The sequence below is a fragment of the Cryptomeria japonica genome, chromosome 4 (genome assembly GCF_030272615.1).
Source record: "Cryptomeria japonica chromosome 4, Sugi_1.0, whole genome shotgun sequence".
Taxonomy (NCBI): Eukaryota; Viridiplantae; Streptophyta; class Pinopsida; order Cupressales; family Cupressaceae; genus Cryptomeria; species Cryptomeria japonica.
Window position 1 is genome coordinate 453705067 of NC_081408.1, and position 22481 is coordinate 453727547.

The 22481-nt window shown below is 33.3% G+C and overlaps 1 protein-coding gene across 1 annotated transcript; it reads right to left on the reverse strand.

The window, feature by feature from the left end:
* Nucleotides 1-13078: 13078 nt before the first annotated feature.
* LOC131077386 (uncharacterized) lies at nucleotides 13079-21966 on the reverse strand. Its single transcript, XM_058014877.2, has 10 exons — nucleotides 21683-21966; nucleotides 21482-21596; nucleotides 17229-17339; nucleotides 16857-17029; nucleotides 16388-16708; nucleotides 16156-16281; nucleotides 15094-15855; nucleotides 14083-14926; nucleotides 13862-13958; nucleotides 13079-13703 (listed from the first exon to the last, which is right to left on the reverse strand). Exons 1-10 carry the CDS (start codon nucleotides 21788-21790, stop codon nucleotides 13511-13513), a joined length of 2850 nt encoding a protein of 949 aa, XP_057870860.2. The 5' UTR covers nucleotides 21791-21966; the 3' UTR covers nucleotides 13079-13510.
* Between the last annotated feature and the right edge of the window lie 515 nt (nucleotides 21967-22481).

Genomic DNA, 22481 nt, shown 5'->3' on the forward strand with positions numbered 1-22481 from the left:
GTACTTGTTTTACATTACAGACATTTACATTTACAGCATTTCTCATTTCTTGGTTAATTCCAAAACCGGGGTTTGACCTAAAGGCAAACCCCTAATCCCTAACCCCCCAATCGTCTTCATTTTTCTGTGTGTAGGTTGCAGGTACGCGGCTGAAATTGAAGATCTGGAATCCTTGTGCAGAGATGAACAAATCCCCCTTCGTTTCGCGGTTTTTTCGGAGGACCGTGGTGCCGGGCGCCATCGTCCCGACAACTTTTGCTCAAATTTGCAGGACAGCGTTGTATCGACATTTTACTGCTAATTCCAGGTCCGCAGCTTCATACTATATCCCTATCTCAGTTTATAAGCGAATCTTTGTCACTTTCTATGCATTCCTAGCTTAATTCTTCTATCAACATTCTTTACAAAAGAGGGTAGCCTTGCTTTCTTAACCCTTGAAACACATTTAGCATCCAATCTTGCATTGTGTGGGATTGGATCTTGTGGGTTTCAACCCCTCTTTTGAATGTAAAGTCTCTCCCCTAAGTGAAAACCATCAACCCTAGCAACCTCCCTTCTCTCTCCTTAGAGTTGGAAGAGGGGAGAGCAACTAGGGTTCGATCGCGATTTTCCGCTTTACAGGTTAAGATCCGTAGTAAAGGGCAACATATGTTCTTCATGTATTTGTTGATCATTTAAAACTGCAAAAACATGCACATCAACTTAGATAAAATGTTCAACCGTAAAGCCACATTATGTAATTAATATGAAGAATATTATATTATTTAATACCTGGATTGGCTTGTCGAAATGTCTGAGTGGGGATAACATTGGCCATTGAATACAAGCAATGTATATAACTCATACTGCACATGAATAAACTATATCAATAAATAAAAGATATCTATGAAGAAATACATTGAATTTGACTCTCTATGCTTCTTGCGTACAAAGTTTGTCTTTGTGCTATCCAACAAACCTTCTCCTTTGACAAAGTGAGGGAGCCTTTCAAGAGGGATTGCAGCACATAAGTCCATTTGACCACCAACTCCAATAGGTGTCCATTCAAGGTCATCACTTGAGAAATGATTTCCTTGGTTTGGAATATCTTGGACACCTAGTTCGATAAGTGATTTCCATTTGTTGTTTTTGTTTTTACCCATTCTGAATAATATTAAGATAGTTAGTGACCCTCTATCTTATTCAAATATGTTGGAACAATTACATTAATTTTTCTAATCTCCATAACACAATTCTCTTTGCCTTAGTGTTCACACTTTCTTTTGAGTTTCAAAATAATATTAGAATGAAATTCAATGACATGTTGCAAAAATCATAGAAATAGAAACCATAAAAAATAATTTACTAATATTGAAATTATAGAAATATCATTAAATCCTCGATAATATAAAATTTCATATATATTTTGGTTCAAAGGTATGTTTGATATTTTGTTACAAGTGGATGTAAGATATTTTGTTTCATAGTTTTCTTTTTGTGTGGTTTAGTAATGAGTGACATGTACGTATGGACCCTACTTTTCTTATTTTCTTTTAGGTTTTACTTTTTTTTTTTTTTTTTAAATTGAATAAAATTTGACTATCAAAGATGAAGGGTGATGTTTAATGTCTACATGTAAATGGTTTTGATCAAATGTGTTGATATTATGTATATATTATTTTGTGGGATATAATGATGGTAGGATATGAGGTTATGGTGTGGATGTAAATGTAATGTTAGTAGTCTATGTGTGTAATGGGGGATGTTGGATGTATATGATATGATAAGAAGTTATGATATATATATATATATAAACGATGCATACTGTGATGGGTCTAAACCTAGGAGATAAATGTTTATGGAGGTTTCAACCTAATTTGCACAGAGAATAATAATTGAAGTGTATAAGGATGCAAACATAAGATGTTATGATGTCTATATCGTATGATATGGATGCCAATGAATACATGATGCCCTTTTGATTGGACAAACGGATGGCAACAATATGAATGGTGATCAAACCTACAATATGGATGTCTACAATGATGTGAACAAGTTATGATATGACATTTCAAAAACAAGAGTAAGTTGGATTAAATGAAAAATTAAAAATCATTATTAATGTTGAATATCTTACATCCACTCGTAACAAAATATCAAACAAAACTTTGAACCTTTGAACCACAATATATGAAATTCTACATAATTTACTAATATTGAAATTATAGAAATATGATTAAATCCTCGATAATATAGAATTTCATATATTGTGGTTCAAAGGTTCAAAGGTTTGTTTGATATTTGGTTACAAGTAGATGTAAGATATTTTGTTTCATGTTTTTCCTTTTGTGTGGTTTAGTAATGAATGGCATGTGCCTATGGACTCTACTTTTCTTATTTTATTTTAGGTTTTTCATTTTTTCATTTTTCTTAGTTATTTTTAGATAAAATTTGACTATCCAAGATGAAGGATAATGTTTGATCATGTCTACATGTAAATGGTTTTGATTAAATGTGGTGATATATATGTGATGGTTTGACCTAGGAGATAAATGTTTATGGAGGTTTCAACCTATTTTGCAAAAAGAATAATAATGGAAGTGTATAAGGATGCGGACATAACATGTTATGATGTCTATATCTCAGATATGGAGGCCAATGAATACGTGATGCCCTTTTGATAGGACAAAAGGATGGCAACAACATGGATGGTGATCAAACCTATGATATAAATGTCTACAATAATGTGATCAAGTTATGATATGACACTTTGAAGACAAGAGTAAGTTGGATTAAATGACAAATTAAAAACATACAATTTATAAGACATCAAACTAAAAAATTAACCAAACCATTGAACTCCTTATAAAAAAATTAACATTTTTTTTTTTAAATTCATAGAAAATGGGGTTATTACATGAAAGATAATGCATTTTAAAGATTGAAGAAGAAAGCTACTATGGACAAACTTATCTGATTTTTGGTGTGCAATATGTAGAGATGGCCTTGCTTCATGACGTCTGATTTGGAAATAGCTTTTAGTTGCCTACAAATATTTAAAAATATAATTGATTAGTAATTTAAAATTCATTAACATAAGTTTAAACAATAATTAATCATTAAAAAAATAAGTATAAACAAAAGTCAAATAATAAAAATACAAAAATTATTATATAAGATATATATTTAACAATAATGAAAAATCTATGAAGCCAAGAACTTGTCAATTCTGAATCTCCATTTTCAATAGCTTATTTCATATTTGACGAATTAGCAGTATGAGTTATATAAAACCGGGTGTTCAGGATTAATGGCAGGGAGCTCCGTGTGATGTACGGGTGAATGGGACCGTTTGCCTTTGATTGGACGGCCATTGACTGGCGTGATGGCATGGGATGGCATGGGGGCATCAGATGGAGAAGGCATGGCAGCGGGCCATTTTGTCCGCTGCGTAGCCATTGCCAGCAGAGACATCGCTTTATAGGCGCAGACGTCAAAACGGTGATCGGTGTTTGCGCCTCGATTCATTCCCCCCCCATTAAATACCCTACCCACTAAAATGACAAGTTGGTTCCGAGTACGTACCAGTGGCCCGTACTTTGGCGACTATTGGGATAGTCTGACTCGCTCTGCGTGTTGCTCATGTCATGGAATCCGCACCATCGTTTCTCACTCTATTGTTAGGCTCCTTGTCTGTATAACTGGGTGGGTAAAAATGACCCTTCCATGGGCCTCGTGTGGCCTATATAAGCCTTTCTTTTGTCATTTCGACGCCTTTTCTTTGCTCCATTTTCCATCCTCTCTGCTTACTTCTTTCTCGTTGTTTGCCTCTCATCTTTTTCTCCTTATTTCCTCTGTTTTCTTATTTTTTCAAGAATTTTCTCATAAAATTTTAAAAATTTCAATTAAATTCTTAAGGGGCCATCCCTTAACCACATCTCACCTATGACGCTCCATTTTTTACGTTGAGGCATCATCTTCTTTTACCCGTCACCAACTTATTATCACCACGTAAAAGAGGGGCAAAATGTAGACACTCAAAAATTTAATTACTTTAATTAATTATTCAACCTCGCATAATTAATTCCATTAATTGTGTTAGTTCTTCATTCTTCTTTAAATTAATTGAATTATATTTAATTAATTTTATCACCCTAGCCATATAGTTAATTTATCAATTAATTATATATATCTCATTTCTTCTAAAGTTTGATTTATTTCAATAACTCAAACTCAACCTTGGCCAATAGTTTGATCTTCCTCCTAATCCCAATTAGTTAAATTGATTCACAATTAATTATACTAATTTGGCAATTCCTACAAATCCTCCCACTAAACTATTTTAATTAATACTTTAATTGGTTAAGCTTAGGCTAATTAATCCATGTTAACATTTATCCTATTTTTAAATGTTACACACCTACCCAAGTCCACATGTGACTCCACTCATAAATGACTTGCATGCGCAAGTCTCTTCCTCTCCACCTCACCTTTGACCCAAGGGTGCTCACAAATGTGTGAGAATGCTCTTCCCATCTACCCTACACCTTTCCCTTTTAGCCCCCCATGTCATAACCCCCTTTGCTATAGACCTTCCATTTTGTCAAAAATGCCTCCACTTGTCATCTCCTTGTTCTTCCCAAGATGTGCTCACGCATGTGTGAGCACACCTTGCCCTCTTCTCCATGCCAAGTGTTCTTCCCAAGGATTGACTTTTAGTCCACATGTCATATGGCTATGTGCCTTGTCCACTTCACCTCTTCTCTTTCAATCTTAGCCCTTCATCATCCTTTAATCTTAACCGTCCATTTCGAATCCCCAAAGTCTATAAACTAGAGTTGCCTCCCCTCATGAAACCATACACTTTCATTGCATTCTTGTAACTATGGCATGTCTAGGGGGAACAAAATGCACTATGTCACTCTATAAAAGTGTTGGTTCAATAGAGCAATGCTCAACACAAGTGCAAATACCCAAGCCCTGGTTAGGACAGTCTTGAGTGTACTATGTACCGCAAGTTGGATACACGTTGTGTGCCCCCTTCCCATAATGTTCATAGCACACAAAACCACCTTCTTCTTCTTCCTTTAGTGATCTTCATGCCCCCTTCTAAGTCTCATGTGAATTCTTTATATAATATTTTAAGGGTGCTTTCCAACCCATTCACAAGAGTTTCCTTTTAATAATTATTTAATAAATAATTATTCATCTCCCTTTTTAATGGGTTTTTATAACTAATTTCTATTAATCCTTCTTCTAAGCAAAGAATCATCATATCCTTTATCTTTATCTCCCTTTAAATCCTAAAGGGATATTTAATAATTTTATCTTCTCTTGGGGAAAAAGTCACATAAAGAAATCATATGGGCATCAAAAAATGAATAGCATATTTTTCGTTGAAAATTGTAACCACTTTTATATGAAAATTTATGGCAAAATTTGTCAATGAAAATTGATGTTTTTAAACCCACAATAAATTTCAATTATTTGCAAGCATTTATAAAGGGGTTGTATGAATTTATTTCAAGTAAAATCATGTCAAAATTAGAGGGTCTTATAAGGCATTTTGTTGTAGATCTACAATAGGGTGTATAGGTCTAGCAACTAAGGTTTTAACCAATTTTGTTTTATTAAAATAGGTAGATTTTCATCATTAAAATGGAGATTTTCTACTCAAAATGGCAACTAGGGTTTCAAAATAGAATTTTTAAATTTTTATAGGTATTTTCCACATATTTAAGCAACTTTTTGCTTAAATTCTAAAAATAGAAATTTCATTAGATAAATACTTTAGCTTCAACTTCCACACCTAGAAAGTAAAAAACTAGATGCAACTAGTGCACAAAGAAACTATGAAAAATGGTAAATAGAAATGAAAAACTACCTATAGATGTGAATAAAGTAATAGAATGGCATGATAGAGGCGATAAAGCCAAAGCCATTATTGGACTTCTCTTTAATTCTAAGTATCATATATATCTAGAAAAAACCATCTAAGAGAATATGAGTACATTGTTCAGAGCAAAAGTTATTAATTTAAAATTTTCTCTAAAGCTTCAACTTTTCAAATTCAAGATGGTTGATGGAGTCACTATGTCTGACCACATAAACAATCTTAGATCTCTCCTTAGACAGTGGATGGTGAGGATATCAAGGCCATTTTGTTAAATAGTTTGTCTCTAAAATTCAACGTCGTCATTTTTACTCTTAATCTTCTATCTTCTCAAACTCTAGAGGATATGATTTCAACTATCTTAGTTGAAGCAAAGAGAACAATTCTAGGAGATATAAATGATGATTCTCAAACTAAGACATTATTATAGTTTATAAATGTTACATCCCTCTTTTTCACAGATATTATTTTATGTTTAATTTGCACTATTATGTGATGTTAGACAATGTTAATTGAACAGTGGTTCAAAATTTCCTTTGAGAAATGATTTCATATGATAGTTACTAAAGTTTTGAAATTGCTATCTAATCATATATTCATGCATATTGGAATAATTAATGAGAGTTTGGGCTAACTACATTCTTATGACCTAGTGTTTGTACGAAACTCATCGTCCTCTGAGAAGGCAGAGGAAGTAACATCGGGCAGAAGGTGTAAACAGATGATGGGTTGAGTTGCCATCTGAGTCACTTAAGCCTGTAAGTATTAGTCATGTTAAGAGATGTTAGTGTCTAGGGTTGTGAAGTTGCGACCAAGGTTTCTGGTTTTTCTAGCCCTAGATTGTCAATTTAGCCGACAGGGTTTCCTTCTTTCATGTGAACTTATGACGTTGACTCAAGTTTTCTTATAACTAAGTTCAAGTTAAGAAATTGATGAGTTAAATCATTTGGGACTTTTACTCTAATCTAAATATAATATAATATAACACATAAATGATTGTGTATATATAAAAATAATGAGTATATATACATACACATGTCTATATATATTTATACATGTGCCACATAATAATGATAACGCAAATATATATATAAACATGCATAAGCATATATGTATTTATATAAATAGACAATCATATAAGCACTTTTGGCACATTATTATCATCGCATGAACTCTTTCTCACACAAACTAAGGAGCATCTGCAAATTGGAACATTGAAAGAGCTGGTTTGGTTAGATAGAGCTTCAACCGCAAACAGCATAGAACAATAGGCATGTGAGTTAGGTTTTGGTTTTGAAAAAATAATTATTTATTCTAAAATTATGAAAGAAGTACTAGCTAAATTTTCATTTTTTTAATATATATATATATATAAAAGAAAATGCTTTCATGACATGAATATATAGGTTGAATAAGATCATATTTGCAACTATATTGTTATTTAATTAAGAATTGTATAGTTTTGAAATCGTGGCACTAAAGGCTAACATAGCAGAGGTTTGTCTCTTGCTTGTGTCTTTGCTTGGGGTAAATGATATAAGAAGTATAGTAAATTAAATGTGACTCTTTTATGGGATAGTGATAGGAAAATTCCATTAACATGAAGAATTCTAACAGTTGATATGTTTTTCAAACCCTTACAGGATAGAAATTGAATAACAAAAAAAAACAAGTGGTAGAAATATGTTTAGAGGTAGGTTAGATAATAATTTGAGATAATAGTATAATAGAGAGTGCGCGATGGTGGCCATGCACCTGCGACCATCATAGATCCCTCTCCTCTCGCTCCTTCTTCCAATCTAGATAGATTGGTGCTGGGCTCTTTGGATTGGTCTGTTGCAGCAGCTAAAGTTGAAGAGGGTTTAATTACTGTAAAGGGGAAACATTCAAAGACATCCAAGCTTTCTTTCGATATGACTATTCGTTCCCACAAGGCTAGTTGTAAATCTTGAGGGCCCTCATAGTGGGTTGTTTGGGCTAGTTTTTCTGGCCCTGTCTTGGGATGGGTTGTCTGTTGTCTTTCGGGGCAGACTCTGGTTTTTAGTTGTGGCTCTCTCCTCTTTGTTGAGAAGTCAAGTTCTTGATTTGTAAAGGGTTTTGGGTCCCTTCAAAACATGTTTTTCACTTAATCAAAAACATAGTTATAAAATTACAATAATATCTATAACTAATTCAAACTTTTAACCTAATTCTAACTCTAAAATCTAACATTAAATACAACCCTAATCTTATATTTTTAAAATTTTAACCCTAGTTATGAATCTAACTCTAAGCCTAAATTTAATCTTTCAAGTTAAAACAATTTGAACTTTATTTTTAACCCTAACCTTAACCCTTATTTGAACGTCGACTCTTATTATAAACCTAATTTTAATCCTAATCATTATTATAATTATTTTAGAATTATAATAATAAATAAGAATTAAGATTAAAGTTATAAAGTTATAATCATTTGTTAAAATAATAACTATAAAAATAATAATAATAATCTTAATTTCAATTAATAATTATTTAATGAAAATTTTAATATAATTATTATTATTATATTTTGGGTAATGTTTTTTTTTTTATAAATGTCTGGTAAACTTTTTAACGTGACCGATGATGCTGGCATGACATGCTCTCCAGCTCCACGTGAAACGCTTTTGACCCAGAGCTATGAACTGGTGAGGCCACAATCGGGGGACCTCATCCCCACACTTCACTTGTTCAAACCCACGAGCACAATGGCCCAACGAAGACACAGCACAATGGTCCGGCAGCGGTTTGAACCTTGGTGGCCGCTTCACCAATGAAGTGTTTTAACCGCGACACTACATGTCCGAAGACATATTTTGGGTAATGTTCTTAATAAATTATTTATAATTAATATATTAATCTTTATACAATATTTTAGACTATATTATTGCATTATATAGATTTAAAATTATATGATAAGGATATATAATATTATATTTCATCTATTTTATAAATATAATTTAGATTATAATTAAATATGTTAATAATATTGGTCAATAATATGCATAATATTAAATTATTTATTCACACCTTAATCTCAAACCTTAATCACAAATTTGCTTGTATTTTAATGATTTGTGTATTTAACCTTACTAATATATTATTATATATAATTTTGTTATTCATTGATTATATATAATTAACATGTTTAATTTTGATTTTATTTTATTATCAAAAAACATATTTAATCCTAATATAATAATTTTAATTATATTATTGTATATATAGAGAATTAAATATATTAATAATATTTATAATATTAAAATTATTTATTCATCTTTTATCTAATATTTAATTTAATTATATACTATATAGAAAATATATATTAATATATTTTAAAGATATATATTTATATTATCAAATTTTATGAGGAGAACGAAAGCTTTAAAAGATAAAGATTTAGATAAATAATTTAAATAATTTGAAAAGAAAATTAAAACATACTTAAACATCATTTTAATGACCTAAAAATCTGCCTAAAAAAATTCATGTAGAATGTGGATCCGGGAAATCCGGTAATAAGATGCAAATCATTTGAGTCAATTAGATTCAAGAAAAACAATTTATGTAATTTGAAAACTTAAAAAACTTGCATCTTAACTATTTAAAATTTTAAAAACAGAATTGAATGAAAAAATTCATAAATATGATTGGTAGAAAAGCAATTGAATAATCACGAGTTGATGAAAATAGCGTGCAACCGATTGCAATAGTACTAGCCTAACAGCAAGTACTAAAAATCATATGTTACCTTATTTGAGCTGAAGCATTCAGCTGTATGGTCTTTTAACAGTTTGAAATGAGCTGAGATAAACTTAGAGTAATTGAAATTGAAGCCCAACCTTGTATTTTCCAGCATTAATAGAAAGAAGCAAAATGATTTGAAACATTGTTAAGTTACTGCTCCTTAGAATAAATTTGAGGAAGAGAGTTGATCTATAATTATCAACTCTAATTTATAAAGTAAATTCTCATACACTATTGTTATGAGGTCAAGGATCATTATTACAAGTAAGCTAGTAATGCAGAAGCTTAGTAAAGCAAAAGTATCTCCTTGAGATTTAAAACTCTAAGATTGAATTTCATTGACTTTATGAAGTGGAATACAATTTGAAACTCTTGCGTTGTAGGCACATGCACATGGACATGGGAGTGCAAGGTTGCAAGCACATGTACACATGTATGGTGCCCTTAAGCCACTTGCAACTACTTACTTCAATAAGAATGAGTTGACCAAAATATGAATATTAGTAGTTCATGCTTCTTAACACAACAAAATATTGTATGTAAAGATTGGTCTAGAGAATAATTATTGAGCAGAGAGACAAGTGTGTCCTTATATCCTTGAATGTATGCAACTTAGCAAGTAGAACAATCTAGTATTTATTAGGACAACAGTAACCAAAACTTGATGTTCTAGCCAAGTAGGGTGTTGAACATTGACTACACAATCATCCGTGCTTTCACCTATGAAAACCTTTGGTCAACGTGGTGCTTTGCTGCACAAGTGTTTGTCAATTCACATGGTCCAAATGCACTACCAAGTCAAAGGTCACGCTAGTTAGAAGGCACCTATAGTTTGTGACCAACTACAGTTGTGTAGGGTCAAAACACCATGCTTATATGGCATTAGAACTAACATATGCTTCACCCTCTCTGGTAGGAAGATGTGTGAGGGACCGAAAGGTTTGTGGTTGGAGGTATAGCACATCAATGATACTTTCCCTTTGGTCATTTTACTATGGTTCTTAAATATTCAAAATTGGAATCCGAATACAGAAGACCCTAAACTCCTATTATACTTTATTTAATGTGAGAGGGACCGAAAGGTTTGTGGTTGGAGGTATAGCACCTCGGTGATACTTTCCCTTTGGTCATTTTACTATGGTTCTTAAATATTCAAAATTGGAATCCGAATACAGTAGACCCTAAACTCCTATTATACTTTATTTAATGTGCGAGGGACCAAAAGGTTTGTGGTTGGAGGTATAGAACATCGATGATACTTTCCCTTTGGTCATTTTACTATGGTTCTTCAATATTCAAAATTGGAATCCGAATACAGTAGACCCTAAACTCCTATTATATTTTATTTAAATAATTGTTCAAAGTTAGAGTAGATCTTTGTTTTGATTATGTGCATATGTATTTGTTTTATTGGTTAAAAGTTGAAATTACATACTTATAGAAAAGTTAAGTTTCATATACATCTAAAAAAAATAGCTTTATGTTTTAACATCTAAAAAGATTTAAAATATTACTTTGTATTTATTATCTTGCTAGAGGATTAGCTTGCTACAATTAAATATTAGATAAATATAAAAGGGGGATTGATTGGTAGTATTGCAAAAAAAATAGGCCACATAGCTTGGAACTATAGAATTTGAGCAAATGATGTTCTCAAATGAAAGCTCAAAGAAATTTTCAAATAAAGCTAATATAACCTTTTTAAAGATCCCCTAGATGTTAATGGCGAGGAATGTTTTTTTATACATTTTAAAGTAGTCTACGTTTTAAATACAGGTAGGAATCTAGTGTAGATGAATCTTAGTATGGATGGTTGCTCAAGTAGTATGGGAGTCTATGGATCTTGGGAGTCATTCTCTTATGAGGATCAATTGACAACTTGATGGAGCATATTGAATGGTGCTAAAACATGGATTGTTTTGCAATATGTTAGGAGATTTGTGATTAAAAAATTCAAAGAGGTAATTGAGGACTTGGGAATTCAACTCAAAAGTTGTCTTTATGAAGGTTACAAAGTAGCTTGATGGAGTTCTACCTTACGTTCGTTATACTTTCAAAGAAAAGCTTTTTAAGAATACATGATTTTGGACATGTTTAATTTGTTGTCATTATTTATTTTTTATGTAGTAAGCCTTAAAAAAGGTATTAGAAGATAAGGCTTATCTTTGTTGTCAAGTCACTTTACTAATTTACATAGTTTATTAATATTGCTACTTTTAATTTTTAGAATCTAGAATAAGTGTCATATTCATAGTTGGCATATACATCTCTCAAACTCTATATAAAAAGGTGATCCTCTTTGTAATGCTCATCCCAATATCTAATAGAATAATATTATATATTATTTTTTTACAACAAAATAATATTCAATAATAATTAAACTAGTATATCTATATCAATAGAAGGGAATCTGACGATTGTAACAATATCAGTAGTATACAAGAGTTTCAAAAATATTATGGCACTCTTCCACTATCATTTGAATGTAACAGTTTCATATAGTAGGAAACAAGTGACAAGGATTCTATTGTATTTGGAGTAATAAAATAACACCTCCACAAAAACATTCGATGTCATTGTAGATGCCTCACCATAATAATACTTATCTTTCACTTTGGATAGTATACAATTTGTTTAGAGTTGTAATTTTCTAATCACATCAAATAGATTGAATACAACTCGTTAAATTTGATTTACCGATTTAAACTATCTATGTTCATCCACAAATTTAAGTATGATTTTAGTAAAAGACCTCTTCATTGCCACATTCGTCAACTTTTGTAGAGGAATCAAAGAGAATACTTATTTATTTATTTATTTTCCTCAATTTACTTATATTTTATTGAAGGGCTATTTTATTTTTGAATAACAATATAATAAATCATTAAAAACTATTTTTAAATATTAAAAAGATAATAAAAATAAAAAATTACTTTAATTTATCTTTATATTACTTTATTTTTCTATACATATATGTTCCTTGTGTTTTAGTTGTTATTGTTCCACGACACCTTTGCTACCAATGCAATTACACTTCTTGACATAATCAATATATTAATGTGTAAATGAGTGTCAAATTTTTAATCAAGTTTAAGATATATATAAAAATTGTTCTCAATTTTAAAATGAAAAATTATTAACATACTCAAGCCATTGCACTCACCCTCGCTACCATGATAAAATTCCTCTGCAAAATTGTATGACACAGGAAGGTACCGACGGAGCACATTTTGGCACTTATCTTATTGTTAAAAAATATTTAGTAATAATGTGAGTGGTGTTGTTTTGTTAGAATTTTTTCCCAAGAAGGTTTTCTGTGGTAAATTTTTTGGCATCTTTGAATGTACTATTGTTTATTTCGCCTGGGTTTCAGATTCTGTTGGGCATAGATTTACCTGTAGAAATTTATCAAGCGTTATTATTTCCTTTCAATAACCATCAGAATTGGCATGTTTGAAGTAGGAAGCTGATGTAATCTGAGTCACATTCAGCTTGAAAAATTGTTCCTTCCATTTACTCTCGCTCAAAATAACAAGAACAAAATTCTGCAGATTGAATCTGGACTCAACTAACAATAATGAGTCGCAAACTCAAAAATTTTCCTCAAAATTTGAGGATACTGATCAAATATAAATCAGCTTGCAAACCATATGCCATGATAAACCTGTTTATTCTCTGTTGCTAATGTATTGTGTCATACTACTCCCGATGATACTCCTGTTACAATCCTCTCCGATGTGCTTGGTGCATCAAGCTTGAAATATAATATACTATAGAAGGCAATTTGCCATCAGAAAAAATCTAAGGGAAAAAAGATACGTTACAACACAGCACATTGTGCTGGAATTAGTACACTTGTTGTCTTTTCGCAGTCTAGCTTGGCTTGTTTCCAGTAGTAGCAATATTTCTTCTACTCAATTTTCTGATTTTCACTTTGCGACTTGCAACTACGGCCTGAAAAGAATTATTGCACTCATCAACTTGTCTTTTATTATCATAAATAATGGCATTTCCATCTACACATAGCTTCACCCTTTTGTTCTTGCTAGAGTCGTACTCTTCAGCCCTACAAGATAGGAAAACAAGATGACACCGAGACCAACATATGATGCAATGTCCAGAAAAAAATCATCAATTACATCCACCTCCCATTCTACAAGAACATTTAGTACCCTATTTGCAAGAACTTGGTTTTATGAGATGCTATTTAAGATTGAGACTTACCAGCCATCCATGATATAACCAAAACGCGCTTCTTTTTCATATGGGAATCTGTCGATCTCTGCCCTGTCTGACTCCAAAGAGGTCTTATACAAGATTGCTGGAAGCCACAAATAGAAAGTGCATAATTGTTTATGTAAGGGTTAAAAAACTAAAATGTATAGAGAGACTTAATGTTTAACGTGTTATTGCATTTAACTCAGCCTTAAACACACATTGCTTACCATTTTTTGGGACAGTTTCCCTGCGTTGCCCACATTGATCTTGAATATTTGAAGAGGCAGAATTCACACAAAATTTAACAGGGTTTCTTTCATTGCGTGTGCTCAAGTTGCAAGTAGGAACATTTCCATGTTGCAATGAATCCAATAAAACTGAAGATTGCCCACAATCATTAACATTGCATGTAGAAGTCTGATCGTTGGATATTCCAACACAAGTTCCACTAAATGGTTGTTCAGCATTATGTTTAGGATTCCTCCGCTTGCACACACTATGTTGTGAACAAATCTGTCTAGAACTAGTTTGAGCACTTCCAGAAAGCAAATGGGATTCCAAGTGAGTTTCCTCAATTTTAGTGAATGCAGAGCCATTCTGGACAGATGAAATCATTGACTCATGGTTTTGGTTGAGCTCAAAAGAATTAAGGAAGCAATTTTCAGTTGACATTATGTGTTGCCCATCAGTTTTAGATCCTCTTTCAACTACTGCATTCTGCAAATGAGCTAAACTGTTGGCAGATTTAACAGTGCTACCAGATGAAGTACTGCAAGGCAAGTTATTGTACTGGAGATGAGATTGTTTCTTCCTTTTAAACAATCTCTTATTTCTAGAAATACCAAGAGCTGTATGAAGTAGGAAGCGCCTTGACAATGGCATGGCAAGCTTTGAGTACCCAACAAGTCTCTGAAATTTAAATCTTTTATCATGCAAATGACAGATTGAATCCTGCTTTTGAAGTGAATTGTTGCTTTCCTTGATCGTTTTAGAAAAATCCAAAATTTCAATCTTACGTGGGACTCCATCAAAATTTTCCTTCAGGGGCAAAGCAGTACCATTTCTGTGGTTCTGCAGAGACAAAAAGTCAAATTGAAGATTGCCACAATTAAAAAGTTACCAAGAAAAGGGAACCTAACAATTACAATGAAACCTGATATGGAACCACTCATCGATAATGTCAAAGATTAAGATCAACCATATCCATATTTGACTAGAAAAGCAATATGAGGAATTACCAATATATCTCCTGAAATTGAAGCCTGAGCATCATTGCCCTCTCTGACAGTCACATGATGGTTCATATGAACTTCCCCAGGAATCTTAGTAACCTGGGGCACTTTAGCAGCAGCAACAACAAATTTGTCACCATTCATTAAGTTTTCTACAGCTGAATGTCCATTACTATGTGCATGGTCAATTATATCATCATTACCCAAGTTTTTCACAATCTCATGCTGATCATCAGCAATAGCTTTCCCCAAATGTGTAGAAGTTTTCTCTCCATTATCAGCTGTATCATTCTCCAAATCCTTACCCATGTTACAGTCAACATAAGTGACAGGATCATTCGCACTGGAATTCACCATGATTGCAGTACCTTGTGACTCACCATCATTTTCCAACATATCTGAGTTCGAAACCAAAGGAAGCTTTGGCAAAGAATGAATGTTAACATTCTGCCCAGCTTCTGCACCTTTACAAGCAGAATAGTCATCTAACATGGTTTCCTTCCTTAGAACTCTATCCACCTTCCGCGAAACTGTAGTGCCATTAGAATTCAAACAAGATGACATTTTTGGGATTGACTGAACTGAAGAAACAGATAAAGGACTTTCCATTTTAAATGTGGCATTCAATGATGTTGATTTATTATGCTTGAGCTCTTTGCCTTGATGCTTTGAATTGACTGACAGTTGATTTATTGTCTGTTTATCACGCACATAGAACAGCATGTAAGCCTTCTGCTCTAACACAACTTGCTCATTCACTTTATAGACCTGCAATTCATATTAAATATATAAGAAGATTTTATAATTAAAAACAGATGCGCCATATTCTAACATAAAGGACAAGCCTGCTCTCATAAAAAATGACATCCAAATGTAGCATGGCCCATAAAAACAGATTTGATTTCCATCTGGCTTTCACTGGAAAGCTATAAATAATAAGGAATTGTAATGGAATTTTGATTGCATGCCATGATTGATGAAATGAAGAGAAGGTTTCTTTACTTAACCACATTAAAATGAAACCCAATGACCCTTTACAAATGAACAGTAAAAAGAGCAAATCTATACCCTATTATCATCTAAAGCATGCCAGTTGCCGGTTGATGTACGAATGAAGCAGTAATAATGACCACTATATGTACTCCTGCCAGCATGCACCAGGACGCCATAAAGTGTGTAGTTGAAACTTCCTTCCTAGAAATGAATACAAACAAGAAAATACTGCTTAGACAAGTTGGACTGAGACACATTAATATTTTCTGCACAGATCAGCATAATTACAGGAAAGTATCTTGTTTACCTGTTGACCACTAACAAAGGGCTTCATGTTTAATGTACGTCCAAACTCAACTTTCTTATTGATTTTTCCTCCCATTGAATCAAACCGCTTGAGATGAATTGCAAGAACATGTGGAACCTTATCTACTGTGAACTGTTTTACAGCCTGAACTTTTACTTTACATCGTTCACATTCATATATTTTCTCTCCTCCTTCTAGTTGTTCTACTGCAGTAAAATTGGACAGCATCTTTAACAAAGAATCGGATTGAGAAATTTCCAGACTCAAATCTAAGAAAGGTTCATATGTATTTGAGCAATGTGAACATTGTCTGCATTTGACCTGTAGACCAAATTTCAACCAGAACTTTCAAAAGAAGCTTCCAAAGAATGATGCGCACATCCAATTTGCAATAGTACACGAGCAGTATTCAGCTTCTCAACGCTAGAAAGTATAATATAGTTGCTTATTAGCAGTCCAGAAGCTTTACCTGGCTCCTGAGACGGCCACCAAAAATTTTATGTACCAAACTTTTTTCATATGCACTTGGAGACTCACTCACTATCCCTGAAGGAAGAGAACATCTGTGCATGGATTCCATAAGCATTACCATGTATTCATGAGCATCTTCTTGTCTGGATATGCGGAAGCTGCGAGATATGCCTGATTCCATGTCAAGGACTACAATGCTTCATAAATGACAGATTCTGCTTCTCAAAAATGCGAACGATCAATCAACTCAAATTAAAGAACTGCATTAGAAATTTTAAAATTAAAGAAATACAGATTAGACATTTTTAGCCATTGTAGTTTGGTGTTTTTAAATTTTGATCGAAAACCATAATGTCAAAAATAAGGATACAGGGCAGATGCTTCACAAGATGAGAAGGTGACAAAATCTTGCCACTTGATGACAGAGCATTCATTACATGGTTTTGTATTGCACACATAGCGCAGAATCCAGAGGCGCGGCCTTTACATATGAAAAAGAAGAATGTAAGTACAAAAATACAGTAGATTGTCAATGGAAAAGCCTCAACAAAAATGAGAAAAATTGTAAACAATACAACAGTTTCATATCTATGTAAACAAACTCTATGAAAATTTTGCACAATTAAAAGACAAGTGGATACATACTTTGATAAACACAATTAAATAAGCATATAAAGTTGTACTTTTACAGAATTAGGCACTAATAAGACCTAAACAGAGTCCTGACGCATGCCAGCCAGAGCATCTATTTTACTAGTTCTTACAGTTCCAATCTTCATAAAGCATCACTTCCTAACCTCTCCATTAACCATCAATGTTCACATGAAAGAGTCATTGCAAAGCAACAGCCAAACATAATAATGGCAACCCAAATGCAATAGGACATCTAAATTCAACTAAAGAGTGTAACTATAATTTGGGAAACCACTGTTCAACTATATTTGGTTCAATGTTTTGGATTTCTAGAAGCCACATTCACCACTTTTTAACCTTCATGTTCCTCCCCAAAAAAGCTTGTTAAAGCATTGCCCCTTGAACCTTTATATATATATATATTATTTTCAAAACAAGTACCTATTATATTAAAAGGAAAAAAAAGAATGGAGGTGGAGATAATTATATTTCAAAATTGTGGATGAGATTTTTGGAGACCATAAGCATTCAATTTCCTCAATGAAAGCTGCACTCTTTTTTTTCTTACTCTCCTACACATCAATACCTACAGCCCCACGTCCCATTCACCAAATCCAATTCCCATGTTTTGAATGTACTAACCAAGTGAAGAGGTGACTCCCTTTGACTCTTCCGTGCACAAATTTGTTATAATCCTAGCTGTGCAGGATCATTGGGGGCCTTGAACTCTTTTAAAAAAAGAAAAATTCCAGGTTTGAATTCAGCGCTGAGGTAGATGAATGACTTCCACATCTTCACTAGGATAAGGCTAATGAGATTTTGCTGGACAAGTGAACTAGACTGGTACCCGGATTGGGTGGGGACCAGATCCGGATCAGACCTGGCAGCAGGCGAACCCAGTAACATTGTTGTACTTGCTTGGGGATATTTATTTTGGTTTAGTCTCCATGTGCAGATGCTTTATGTCTAGGGCCTCTTTTTTTGCCCTGGTCATTTGCTATTGTCCTTGCTGTACATTCCAGTCCCATTGATCTCATTTGGTCAATTTTGGAGATAAATATATTTTCTTTATATTTTTTCTTCCCCTTGCAGAAATATTTAAAACACTGGAAGACATGGAAGCACTGATCTGTTGGAGCCATAGGCCAATCTAGAGGCTACATTACCATACACAGTCCAAACATTATCAAATGCAATCTCATAGTTTCAAGCAGTAATTGGCTACTCTGCCTCAACCAAAGCTACAAATATAACCTGGGGACAATCATCACTAACGTTTACGACCAAAAGTTCTCCAATTCTAAAGAAGCGGTGTTTGCTGGAAAATTGGAAATTAAATCTTTTGTCAATCTAGGAGGGTTCAGGAGGTTGTTCTGCATGGAGACTCCAACTGCATTATTTCTAGTAAAGATAAGATAAAATGATCAAAAGAAAAACAATAAATCCCAAAAAGACTTCACATATTTTTATTAACTCACTGCGAGATGTAAAACCTAAGAGTCATAAATTAACTTGGTACAACGGAGGAAGCAGCTTTGCAGCAATAGCAGAGAGGATTGACTACTTTCTACTTTGTCCAGATTGGTTGAAACATATCTGACTGCTGAGATCTGATATTCAAAAAGTATCCAGTTCAAATCATGCCCTGATTACTCTGCTAATCAAACCTGAATCTGCACCTATGGCCAGCCCTTAATGAATGTTACTAACTTACTAATATGAAATATCATATAGCATAATATTAGTAAGAGTATTTTCAGCTGAAAACCCCTCAGAGAAAATATTTGGGACTTGGAAGTCCTCCCTTCTCAGGCCAATGTAACATATCTTTATGGCAAGAACTTAATTAAAAGATTGCTCGTTGGAATAGAAAATATCTGTTCTTAGCAAGCAGGGTTCAGCTCATTAATTCTTTTCTGTAAGTCCTAGTTTTTTTCTTCTCTATCCTAATTAAAACCAATAGAAGAACTTTCTTTGGAAAGGTACCTCTGAGGACATTAAATGCACTTTGCTAAAATGCTAGAATGTATATAAACTAAAGGCGGATGGAGGGGCAAGTCTAAGAAGTCTGAGTTATCAGAATTTGAAATTAGGAGCAAAACTAGCTTCAAGGCTCCTTAAAGAACATAATCAGCCATGGAGCAAGATGCCTGGATCAAATACCTGGGCAGTATCAGCCCATATATTGTACTTTTGGCCTGAGCCTTCCTCAAGGATAATACATCTTGAACTTTGTAAGCATATCCAAGGATATCATTATTCAGATATCAATTGGGTAGGAGCCTGGAGGGAAAGGCATGCCTGCAAAGTTTTGAGATGACTTGGGGTAGGAAGGCCTCTTACAAACAGAGAAGAGCTCTTGCAGGTAAGACAGCTACCAATCCCTCTCTTGGGAATACAACTTCCAACCACACAATTGAAATTAAGCAGAATAAACATAGCAGATTATGGAGATATGCCACTGAATGCTTCCTCACAGATGAATCACAAAGAGCATTCTTCATAAGCAGGTCTAATGTATACATATTTGCCATCTGATAGAAGAGGATTGCCTTAAATGGACTAAGGATTCCACAGATGACTGCAAAGTCAAGGTATCATATGACAATAATATCAGCAATTCTCAAATGCTTGATTGGCCTGCATCTAGATTTGAATACAGGCATTACCTTGCCAAGGCCAATTGTTTTGCCTTGCAAAAATTCTGACACAATAAACATTAGAAGCAAAATTGATCTGGTCCTTCAAGATGTTTTCTGTGTGTCCAGGAAGAAGACAAACAACAACCCATCTCCTCCACTTCTATGCACTTGTCCGAGATGAATGATGCTTTGTAATTGGGAAGTTGTGGCTTGTGATTGCTTGGATCTGAGAAAATAATATGAAACTGGCCATTGCTTCATGGCCTCGTCTTAGCAAGTAGCTGTAAAGCCTTTGATATCAGTTATATCAATATTACTTAAGTAGTTGTTCTTGTCATGGTAGCATTCCATTTATTGCATTGATAAAGAATGACAAAAATGTAAATGGAATTAACTTTCTTGGGTCTAATAATGGAAAAACTTGACAAAAATTCATAAACTAAAAAATTGTGAGCTGTGTAAAAATAGAGAAAAACACAATTTTCTTATTTCATGTCAAATACTGTGCATAGAGATAAAAGAAGAAATTACAAGGTTAAACATAACTGTTTTAATTTCGTCTAAGGTTAATATAAAAAACGAACAGATGGCCCAGAAATAGTCAAGTGTTCCATCGCGGGGCATGAACTGCTATTTTATCAGCAACCTTAACCTAAACCCTTATGTGAGTCTAATTTTCCCTCATACGGTTTACACTTAAAATTCTAAAAAGAAACTATTCAAAGCAAAACTTAAAAAATAAAAATACGCTAACTTTAACCCTGAGCAGAAATTGTTCACTCTCTCTTTGCACTGTATTTTTCTGCCTGAGTGTAGAAATGTGCCAAAAGAAGACAATAATGTATACTTTGCTGATTAAATTTCTGCGATTTTCATCATGCGATTTTATGGTGGAAGCCTCAACGACAACCACATTGTTCAAGAAGAGTACAATATCAAACCAACATACCATCATCGCCAACAAAAAAATATCATATGAATTTCATTGCAGACTTTAACTTTGAATATTTCTACACTGTTCTTGTAATTGGATCGATCATTTGGCATTAAAAGTGAAAATGCAAACTCAAAATATTACTGATTTTGGCTTGTGGAAAATCATTTCAATCCATGTGCATTCAATGTTGATTTATACTTTTAAAACCCACGATCTACTGGAACAACATCCCACTGGATTTCTTATTCCATCAACAATAGCTAAAATCCCAAGGATTACAATTAATTCTTCAGACCTTTGATATATATTGCCACGTATTGCGGATTACAGACCCAAAATGAAAACAGTCAATCCAAGCAAAACAAAAGATACAAAATTAAATTGAAAGGGAAAATTAAGAAAAGATCTTACAAGCAATCTTGTGCCTGCCGCTTTGCAAGTAAGCGGCGAGGGGTTCTGTGTAAGTAAGGCATTGTAGAACCGAATTCAGAAAACATGTATTGCCAAGGTTGGCCAAGCCAGCACCCTGCAAATGTGTTGAAAACATCTTCACTTCAATGAAAGCATTTCAAAACAAATGGAAACAAAACCAGTGATTTGCACACAACTTACAATTTTCTTCAAGGCAAATCCCATTGGCTCCTCCAGATCGAAGCCACTGCTTTCTGTGGCATGACATGGCCCCTTCCTCTTTCGTGTCTTTCCATTCTCATCATCCATGGATTCGACTACACTGGCTCTTTCCTTCGTCTGCCGCCGCGAAGCCTACCCCCTTAAACCCTAATAAGCCCTTACAATCTCTTTTCAATTCCTTATTTGGGTACTCCTCCTGTCCTCCTAATCTTATCACAACCCTTAAGTGGATACGATGGGTCGCCAAGACCTTTCTATTATTGTTCTCTCTATATTTGTCATCTTTATTGGATCGAGAGCTATAATGTGAACTTGGAAAAGGAAGTGGACCATGAAGGGGATCCCATTCATGATTTTATATGAGGAAAATATTGTATTGGAATTTTGCTATAAAAGGGGGAGTTCCTATTTTTAGCTTATAAATTTTGTTATAATTTAAAGGTTTTGTGTTTGTACAAACTGTAATTAGAAGCCATTTTTTTTAGTTTTCAATTATTTTTTTTGGCATTAATTGGTGTTATAAAGTTTATAAGATTGTGAATTTTTTACGAAATTTCAATTAAAATTTTAGTATTTAGAAACAATGTATGTTTAATAAGATTTTGGATAACAAGGTATAGATGATGAAAATGTACATCTTTGTTATTAAAACAAGTCAAAAATATTGTCCAAAACTAGTAAAATGAAGTTATTTGGAAGGTTTGATCATATTGATCATCAATTTGATGTATGTGGTTGGTGCTTTAGTCAAACCAAATGGTACTTCTTCAAAACTCCT